Below are 10207 nucleotides of genomic sequence, written 5' to 3'. Positions count from 1 at the left end.
ATCAGAAATGAAGCTAGTGGTCGATATTCTTCTCCCCAGTCGCAATGTACATAGCAGATTTTAGCATTTAGAGATTTTTCCACAAATTTCTTGAAGCTCTTGAAGACACCAAACGCTTCGGACTTTGCCTTGAGAGGATAGATCCATGTGAACCTGGTGTAGTCATCAATGAAATGAATATAATACATGTGTCCCTGATTGGAGACGATTGGTGATGGTCCCCATAAATCTGTATGGACAAGCTGTAGGACTCGTGTAGACTTAGTCTGAGATAGGCTAGATGGTAGTACATGACTTTTAGCATATTGATAAGCTGAACAAAAATCTGTTGCAATTCTTTTTAAAACATATATTTTACACTTATTCAAAACATTGTATACAACACTTTCAGAGGCGTGGCCTAGCCTTTTATGCCATAATTGCCTTACTATTTTCAACTGAAACTAGGAATGTAAACAACTGTCTTGATCAACTAAGTTGTTGGGATGACACTCTCGACCAAAACCTGCTTGTACATGAGGCGGATTGGGAGAGGCGTCTTTAGCTTGAGCCTTGCAACTTGTGACTGTGAGACTGAGATGAGTGAACTTAGCACCATAGCCATTTTCGGGGCTTCCGAGCAAGTAGAGTCCGTTCTCAATTGTTCCTCGAAGAAGAGGCATTCCTGTCGTCTTGTCCTTAACAATGCAATAATCAGCATGAAATTCCACAAATACATCATTATTTTATGGTTAGTTGAGATATGCTCACTAGACTCTTTTAAATCTCAGATACTCTTAAAATGTTTTTCAGCCTGATTTCACGAGTCTTGTTTTGAGTTCTTTCACCAATTTTTCCAGTTATATTTGACTGTTCTAGATGAATGATGGTTAGAAAATTACCATTCCCAACCATGAGCTTCTCTTTTCCTTTGTAGCTTGAGCTTATATGCAGATTATCCATCTCCGAAGTAACATGATTTGTCGCTCGAGAATCTGCATACCACGAAGGATCATACACCGTCTCTGGACCTGCATAGAATGCTGATGGCGTCGAGACTTCTCGCTGCTGAGTTGGTGCTAATTGATGTGGTTGTGGTGGTGAGGCCTGGTATAACTCATCAAGGCGATACCAACACGCAATCACTGTATGGCCTTGTTTGTTGCAAATCTAACACGTCGGTCTTGAATTTTTGTTGGAGCCTCTCGCACCATTGGACTTGCCTCTTCCTTGCCACAAGTTCTTCCTCGTGCTCGAGCTTCAACGTGATGGACCAAATACACTACTACAAATTCACACTTCTGGTGTGGAAGGGTATTAGGTGTGTCATGTCGCACCCAATATAAAATCATCCGCCAAATTCAATAATTTTGGTAGCAAAATAGGTGCGAAATTAGGTGCGACTTGTCGCACCTAAAAGTGTCGCACCGAATATTGATACTTTTAGGTGCGACATGTCGCACCTAATACCTTTAGCGACGGACTTTTAGGTGCGACATTGTCGCACCTAATAAACTATTAGGTGTGACTTTTAGGGCATTAGGTGCGATAATCTTCACATCGGATGCCTCTATTTGTTCTAGTGATAGCCGCATGGGCATGGTTGTCCACACTGCTCGCCAACTGTTCGATCCTAGTCTCCTGAGAGAGAGCCATGTCTAAGACTTCTTGAATCGAGATCTTTGTGCCGTTCAACTCATGGCCTTGCAGCTCATTGTTGACCATGGCCACGAGAATATTATACTCCGATGGAAATCCCATCAGAATGGCCAAGATCAGCTCGTCATCTATGATTTCCCTCCCAACAAGAAATAGAGAGTCTGTAATACTCTCCATTTTGGCAAAGTAATCAGAGATGGAGAGAGAACCTTTCTTGGTGGTCCGAAGTTGAAGCTTTAGTGGAGAGAGACGATAGGAGCCAGTTTAGTAGGAGTTGATCTTTGCGCAACCAGATAATGAATTCTGGATTGGAGATTGAGGTCTTGACTCCTTGTTCATTTGTAATGTCAATGAACTGTGGCGGAGGAGTTTTGTTTCCGCAGATGAAGTCTTGTAGGTTATGACCTATGATCGTCGGAAGTACCTGCGATCTCCAAACTGAGTAATTTTCTCGATTGAGCTTCACTGAAACCGTCGTGTTCAGAGTTGTGGCGAAGTGCGAGTTGACTGCTATCACTGGCCTAAGGTCGTTGTTGATCTGAGAGGACGACATAGAAGATAAACCTTCATTCGCCATTGTTGAACTGCTCTAATACCAAGATAAATATCAGGAATGAAGATGAAAGAGATTTGTGATTGAGAGAGAAATTCTCTTTTCGAGATTGATTGATTCTCATTAATTATGAATTATGTTTACAATGTGGTATATGTACATCATATCGATTCTAACAACACTAACTGACTAACTAACTATCCGCTTAGCCAGCGCGTCATGTTACTTCTTTAACGTGATTAGCTGTTAGTTTTGTTGACGTGTGAGCTGATACTCTATTAATAAGCAGCTGGATTCACAAGGCCCAATATCAAATTTAACCATTTGAATAATGTTCTTGTGTTTATGTATTATTTATTTCATGGAGATTCATTTGTCTTGTGCTGACGTTTCTTAGTGAATGGCCATAACAGTAATGGATCACTTGAATATGTTATCTCGTTTTTTTTTATGTCTTATTGATTTGTGTTTGAGAGGGAGAGAGAATTTTCCTTAAGTTTTTCCATTTATTTTTATATAATAATAATAATAATAAGATTAAATGAAGGTATTTTGATAATTGCACATATTTTAAGTCATATGTGTCTTTCACGTCTGCAAAATTTTGACGGAGTAAGAAAAAAATTGATAAAAATGATATTTTTACAGCAAAACGAGAATTCAGACACTGATTTTGTGGAAAAATAAAATTGAAGGGGGTGATTTGTGACTTGACTTATAGTTAAGGGATTCTTGCAATTTAATTTATCCTATTATTTAAATGAGAAAAACTATCATTTATTTTGAAAAGATATTTATTCTGAAAAATAAAAAAAAAAGGAATTGGACATCGGGTCCAAATCTCGAAGCCGAAGCCGAGTGTTTCAACCTCAAACTCCCCAGTGTTCTCTCAAATCACGGCCGTCTTTGAAAGAGAGATTTAAAGAAAACCATCTCTGAGAGGGACTGAATATTGAAGTCAGAGAGGGCAAACAAGAAAGTAAAAGAGCGAGAATCGAAAATGGAGAGCTCCGAAGAAGAAGACGATTTTCCATCTATAGAAAGCATAATTCCGCAATCCAAGGTCGACTCTCTCTACCAATCACACACTGAAAAGGTTTGATCTTCCTCCAACGCTTTCCCATACCTTCTATTTATGTTGACTTGAATCGCAACTCAACTAGTTCTCCGTTTAGTAAGAATTTTCTGAAATCCTGTCCGCTTGTATTTAGTAAAAGGTATTTTTTTTTCTTCTCCATATCTTCACTATATTCAGTGTATTCATTAGTGATTCAACAGAGGATCTGATTGTATAAATAACTTCTTAAAATGAGAACTGAAGCTATGCACACTAAATAGTAATTTGAAGACTATGCAAGTAACTTTACGCTCCGCTATGCTTTCTATGTGGTTATATCGTCTCGAGGAGTATTGTTCTATGGATTCTTTCGTAGAAAAATAAGCTCTAGTGAGTTTACTTTACCGAGTAGCTGTAACGTGGCTCTGTTTCATTCCTATCCAGGTCTAGGTATATTGACTACTAACACTCTTATTTTATCTGCACTCAGTCACTAATCTTAGTATTTGATGTTCTGATTTAATTTGGAATAAGAAGTGATGCTTGGTGACTGTGAGACTTTCCTTAATGTGGAAGATTACATCTATGATTTCGCAACCATTTGGGTTTTACTTCCCATGTCACCATTTTCATGATTATATATTAAACGTTCATGAATATTAAACTCAAAAACCCAGAACCACCTGATACCTGTGCGATGAAGAAATTTCGTTTGGTGCAATGCCATTGAAGAGTTATGGTACACTTTGAAATTTGGAACTTACTTTTGTTGAAACATGAATGCTTGTGCAGGGCATTAGAAAACTTTGCTGTGAGCTCTTGGATTTGAAGGATGCGGTGGAGAATTTATGTGGGAATATGCGAACAAAGTACTTAGCATTCTTAAGGTAGTTTGTCTTTACGACGAGGATATTTGCTGATGTTTTCTTTTATGCATTTACGAATAAAGTACCAGATGGAAGAAATGATATTCGCTACGTCCATCCATAAATGATGACCGGAATCAGTTGATTAGAAACCAGGGTTAAGGACAGAGACAAGACTAGAACAATTCATTGATTTCATGATCTGTACATCGTTTTGTGTCACACAAGTTTCAGAGAGCATCAGCACTTGCTTCTGCATTTAGAACGTGTGGAATGCTGATATCTAGGCTGTGTATCTTCAACATTATTCTTCTTCACATGGGAATGAAAATCTCATTGGTTTACCTTGATTGTTATTGCAGGATCACCGAAGAGGCTAAAGAAATGCAACACGAATTGATTGAGCTGCGCAAACATATTTCATCACAAGGGATTCTTGTGCAAGATTTGATGACAGGAGTCTCTCGTGAACTGGAAGAGTGGAATCAATCTGAGAGCAATACTGAGTTGCAAGAAGATAAGCAAGTGCCTGAGAGCAATGATCTATTAAACCACCCTCCAGATAAAGTAGACGACCGCCAAATATTTTTAGAAAGCGTCGATATTCTCTTGATGGAGCATAAAGTAGATGAAGCACTAGAGGCTTTAGATGCTGAAGAGAAAAACTCTGCGGAGCTTAAAAGTTCAGGAGGCGCTATGTCTTCTTATAGATCTGCATTTTTTAGCAGAAAGGCAGCGCTTGAGCGTCAGTTAGTTGAGGCTGCCGAACAGCCTTCCATCAGTGTTTCAGAGCTAAAGAAGGCTTTGGCTGGTTTAATTAAGCTTGGTAAAGGCCCTTTGGCACACCCATTACTTCTAAAGTTTTATGGGGCTCGCATTCAAAAGAGCATTGAATCACTTCTTCCTTCTTGTTCTATATGCCCTAGGACATATCCAGCAACACTATCTAAACTCATATTTTCTAACATCTCAATGACTGTAAAAGAATCTAATTTGATATTTGGTGACGATCCAATTTACACAAACCGAGTTGTTCAGTGGGCAGAGTGGGAAATCGAGTTCTTTGTACGGCTGATTAAAGAGAATGCACCGTCTTCTGAGACAGCTTCTGCTCTGCGAGCAGCTTGTGTGTGTGTTCAGGCGAGTCTTAAATATTGTTCGGCACTTGAATCACAGGGCCTGAAACTTCCTAAACTGATTTTGGTTCTTCTGCGCCCTTTCATTGAAGAAGTCTTGGAATTGAATTTTAGAAGGGCAAGAAAGTTTGTTCTAGGATTGGTGGAACCTGAAGAAAGAATGTTGTGTTCGCCTCGTTTCGCATCTCCTTTGTCTACATTTGCACCTTCGTCTGACAGCATGGTTGTTGACAGTGGAATAAGATTTATGTGCGTTGTTGAAGTAAGTTGACCTTTGTGCAATGATCGCTAAGTTCTTGCTTAATCCATTTTAATGTTCTTATTAAGATCTTCCAGTGTTCTCATTCCTCTACATTTATGTTGAATTACTAGACTCGCTTTAAAATCAATCTTATCTCTTATTTTTATTTCCTAAATACGAGAGAATCATTTTTATCTCTAACATCGAGATGGTATTTCAGTAAATAATAGGGCTGCAGTCCCCACATGATGATTAAAAAGAGGTATCAAACTCAAAAACAGGGATTTGACATATCAATCTGGGAAACTGCTTTCAATGTTTAATGGTTACGATAAAGCTAGTTTGACTTCTCTTGACTTTTTCATATTTTTTCCAGTCTTTGTCACTTCTCCTTCTGGCATACTTTTGCAGTTTCTGTGTACTTGAAGAAGCATTTTTTTCACAGCATAATACAGTTTCAACTTGAGATAAATTTTGGGTTCTCAACAATGTTTTGCAGGATTTATTTGAACAGCTTACTCCCTTAAGCATTTTGCATTTTGGGGGCAATATATTAAACAGAGTCGGACTTTTATTTGATAAATACATTGACTCTCTGATCAAAGCCTTACCAGGCCCATCAGATGACGATAATCTAACTGAGTTGAAAGAAGTTGTACCGTTCAGAGCGGAGACGGACTCAGAACAGCTTTCAATTCTGGGGATGGCATTTACCATTATGGATGAACTGTTGCCAAATTCTGTGATGTCTGTTTGGAAGCAGCACAATGGAACTCAGGAATCGAAAGTGGGATTGGTTGAAGGTGCGAAAACTAGTCCGAGCAATGCTGCAGAACTAAAGGAGTGGAAGCGGCATATTCAGCATTCGTTTGATAAGCTAAGAGATCATTTCTGCCGACAATATGTTTTAAGTTTCATATACTCGAGAGAAGGAAAAACACGACTGAATGCACGGATATATTTGAGTGGAAATGGAGAGGATTTACATTGGGATTCTCACCCATTGCCTTCGCTTCCATTTCAGGTGTCGATTCTTGCTTTATTAATAAAGTTTATTTTGTTAAATATGTTTTTGGCTGTAGCTCTATTTCATTAATATTTATATTCTGCTTGAAATAATTATTGTACCCTTCGAATTGGATTTGTAGTAAGCCTGCTTGTAGTTCTATTGTGATGAATCGAATTGTACAGCCCCACCCTATAGGGCATGTAATTTTGCTTGAATGTGCCAGTAGTTTTCCTTTCTTTTATCAATTTTCATAAGTTTCATCTGAGTGGTAGATGCTTAAAAAACAGCATGTGGAAATCCCACTGAGTTTGTATTACTCCAAATATGCTGTTTCATCTCACTGAGTTTGTATTACTCCAAAATTATTATTGCAGGCGCTTTTTGCAAAGTTGCAACAATTAGCAACTGTTGCCGGAGATGTTTTACTGGGGAAAGAGAAGATACAGAAAATTCTGCTTGCACGGCTAACAGAGACCGTTGTAATGTGGTTATCTGACGAACAAGAGTTTTGGGGTGTTTTTGAAGGTAATTCAGGCTCTCTGCAGGCAGTTGGATTACAGCAGGTACTTTTTTTTATTTTTTTTATTTTTATTGTAATTTATTGTTTACCGTTGGTGTAAATATGAGGTGATCAACTCAGATGTCTCCTTGATGAAGCTCACGGTTGAATGATGAACTAATTGTTTCAACCACTCTTTTTGCTGTAGCTGATTCTTGATATGCACTTCACGGTAGAAATCGCACGCTTTGCCGGTTACCCTTCTCGGCATGTGCACCAGATTGCATCGGCAATCACTGCTCGTGCCATCAGAGCCTTCTCTGCCAGAGGCATAGATCCAAACAGGTAGCTTTTCATCTTAGTATCCGGAAAATTTTACCATGTCCGGTTTCTTTCTTTTTTCTCTGAAAAAGTAGTTTGTTTGTGTAATGAAAATCAGCGTACTACCCGAAGATGAGTGGTTTGTGGAAACTGCGAAATCTGCTATAAACAAGCTGCTGTTAGGAGCAGAAGGCTCCGAGGCATCTGAAGTTGATGAGGACGAATCGATTCTACACGACGATATAATCTCGGATTCAGATGACACTGTCTCCTCTTTGTCATCGGAGGAGTCTTTCCAATCATTTGCTTCTGCGAGTATGGGTGAGCTTGATAGTCCCGTTGAATTAACAGACGGTGAGAATTAAAAGATATAAGATGAGGCCATCCCAAAATGCTTTATGGCATCCTCGTTAATTTAGTGTAGTTTACCCTCCATGTATTGACCAAAAGAATGTATCATGTATTGAATTCCTTCTTCAAATTGAGAAGTAGAGCTCACCCACCTTTGAAAAAAAAAAATCCGAGATTGGTAAATCTCTCTTGCTTTGGGGACTTTATTTTTTTATTCCAGTTCGTAATTTGTGCATTTATTTTATGTTTCATACTTGGTACATGTTTGACGATAATTAAATTATTCTTTATTAATACGATGATATAAATAAATAACAGAAAAATAATTAAAAGCTATAAGTCAGGGAGCTAAATACGGTAAGTCTAATCAGAATATTAATCAGGTATTGACAGCTAGTTAATTTCCTAGTGTACGATAATATTTAGGGTAATTTAGCAAAATAGCCAACTTAAACGTTGAGAATTGCTAAATAGCCAAGGTTTGGTAAATATTAGGTAAATAGCCAATTTTATATATTTACAAACGTAAATACAAAGTAAATAACAACTACCATATTAAGACACATCATCATTTATGGCTATTTACCTAATATTTACCAAACCTTGACTATTTAGCAATATCAAACGTTTAAGTTGGCTATTTTTCTAATTTTTTGTAATATTTAATATATATAAAATAAAGCAACTTTCTTGAGACTCACGAGTGGTGCAAAGATGTCTATCATGCCCAACTTGGATATAAAATCTTTAAACCAATAGGCCTTTAGTGAGAATGTATGAGAGTTGTGGGGATGAAGGAGCAATTTATATGCAGATGTTTCCTTTCTCCAGTTTTTCTTTGATGAAGTGACGGCCAATTTCAACGTGCTTAGTTCTGTCATATTGCACAGGGTTTTAAGAGATGTTGATCGCTGATATTCTGTTGCAATATAACTTCAGCGGCTCATCCATGTCCATCTTTAAATCCTCCAAGATATTCCGAAGCCATATAACCTCACAAACTCCATATGCCATCGTTCTGAATTCGGCTTCTGCATTGCTCCTTGATACCACATGTTTTTTTTACTTCACCATGTAACCAAGTTACCACATGTTTTTTAGTTCACCGTGAAACAACATTTTTTTTTTTACTTCACCATGTAACCAAGTTACCCTAGAAAAAAGATCAGTAGCCTGATGTTGATCTCCTCTCCGTCCCGCTCTTGCCCAATCTGCGTCGATGAAGATCTCAATTCTTCGGCTGCCATTTTTAGAGAGCATGAGACATTTTTCCAGGGCTTCCTTTCAAGAAATGAAGAATCCTATACATTGCCTCTTACAATGGTTATCCGGGGGACACTGCATGAATTGACTAACCAACCTAACATCAAAGGCGATGTCCGGACTTTTATGAGCTAAGTAAATCGGCTTTCCCACAAACTTCTGATTCCTCACTTTGTCAACTGGCTCACCTCCATCTTTCAAGTTTTTGATTTAAGTCTACCAGAGTTGATAACAGTCTACATTCGAGCAGTCCAATTTCTTTAAAGATATCTAGGACGTATTTCCTTTGAGAACCAACTATGACTTTTGATGACCTAGTCACTTCCATGCCAAGGAAGTATTTGATCTTTCCTAAATCTTTCATCTCGAACCAACTTGCTTAAAAAATCTCTTCAATGGATCCAGTTCATATATGCCATTGCTTGTCATAACAATATCATCTACATATATGATTAAAATAGCTTTTTTTTTTCATTTTTATATTTGTAGAATAAAGTATAATCTGAGTGAGCTTTAGAGTAACCACGTTCCTTGACCACCCTCGAAAATCTCTCAAACTTGGCCCTCGAAGATTGCTTTAGCCTGTAAAGAGATTTCTTTTAACTTGCATAAATTGTCTTTTGAAGCCATATCTTCGAAGCTCGGGGTACCTCTAAATATACTTCTTATAGTTCTCCAAAATAAGCGTTCTTCATATCAAAGCATTCTTCACATCAAGTTGGTTGTCAAAGAAAGAAGCACAAACATGATATTTAATTTTTCCACCGGAGCGAATCCCTCATCATAGTTGAGACCATATGTATATGTAAATCCGCGTGCCAAGTTTTAGTGTGTCATTTTTCGGGATTAGAAAATGACCCTAAAAAAGGCATAAAAACATGTGACATAGGTTCAGAGATGAAACTACAAATTTTACACGGCTGACCCTGCCTCGACCGGCCAACCTGCCGCCCGGGCCCTTGACACAAGCCACCTACTCCGACCGGCCACCCTGCTTGCTGGGCCCGTTGGCACAAGCCACCTGCCCGGCCTGGCCCTTGACACAAGCAGCCCACCTAGACCGGCCATCATGCCGGCTGGCCCTTGACGTGATGAAGTTGCCCCGACCGACCATCGTGTCGGCCATACCCCTAACGAGACCAATTATCCTGATTGGCCACTCGGCCGATCGGACCTTTGGCATAACACCCTTCCCAGGCCTACCAGTCTTGACCAGCAGGCCGGGCCAGTCAAGCATCCACCTGGGCCGACCAACTAGTTGCCGGCTTGAAGG

General features: G+C 38.8%; 1 protein-coding gene across 1 annotated transcript; it reads left to right on the top strand.

Annotated features, from left to right (window-relative positions):
- The first annotated feature begins 2981 nt into the window (after positions 1-2981).
- LOC149384920 (LOW protein: exocyst complex component-like protein) lies at positions 2982-7965 on the top strand. The gene is made up of 7 exons (XM_089626087.1): positions 2982-3287; positions 4041-4135; positions 4477-5512; positions 5991-6515; positions 6875-7063; positions 7208-7344; positions 7439-7965. Exons 1-7 carry the CDS (start codon positions 3192-3194, stop codon positions 7683-7685), a joined length of 2325 nt encoding a protein of 774 aa, XP_089482213.1. The 5' UTR covers positions 2982-3191; the 3' UTR covers positions 7686-7965.
- Positions 7966-10207: the final 2242 nt, after the last annotated feature.

This window comes from Urtica dioica, chromosome 9 (genome assembly GCF_054948205.1).
Source record: "Urtica dioica subsp. dioica isolate 48M chromosome 9, U.dioica_male_clone48M_v1_H2, whole genome shotgun sequence".
In the NCBI taxonomy this organism is placed as follows: Eukaryota; Viridiplantae; Streptophyta; class Magnoliopsida; order Rosales; family Urticaceae; genus Urtica; species Urtica dioica.
The sequence above is the reverse complement of the archived record's forward strand: the minus strand, read 5'-3'. Positions and strand labels throughout refer to the sequence as shown.

Bases quoted from the DNA above. Each gene is read 5' to 3' on its own strand.
- LOC149384920 (XM_089626087.1), top strand. From the start codon at position 3,192: ATGGAGAGCTCCGAAGAAGAAGACGATTTTCCATCTATAGAAAGCATA. The intron at 5,513-5,990 runs GTAAGTTGACCT...AATGTTTTGCAG, and splicing joins GATTTATGTGCGTTGTTGAA to GATTTATTTGAACAGCTTAC. The intron at 7,064-7,207 runs GTACTTTTTTTT...TTTTTGCTGTAG, and splicing joins AGGCAGTTGGATTACAGCAG to CTGATTCTTGATATGCACTT.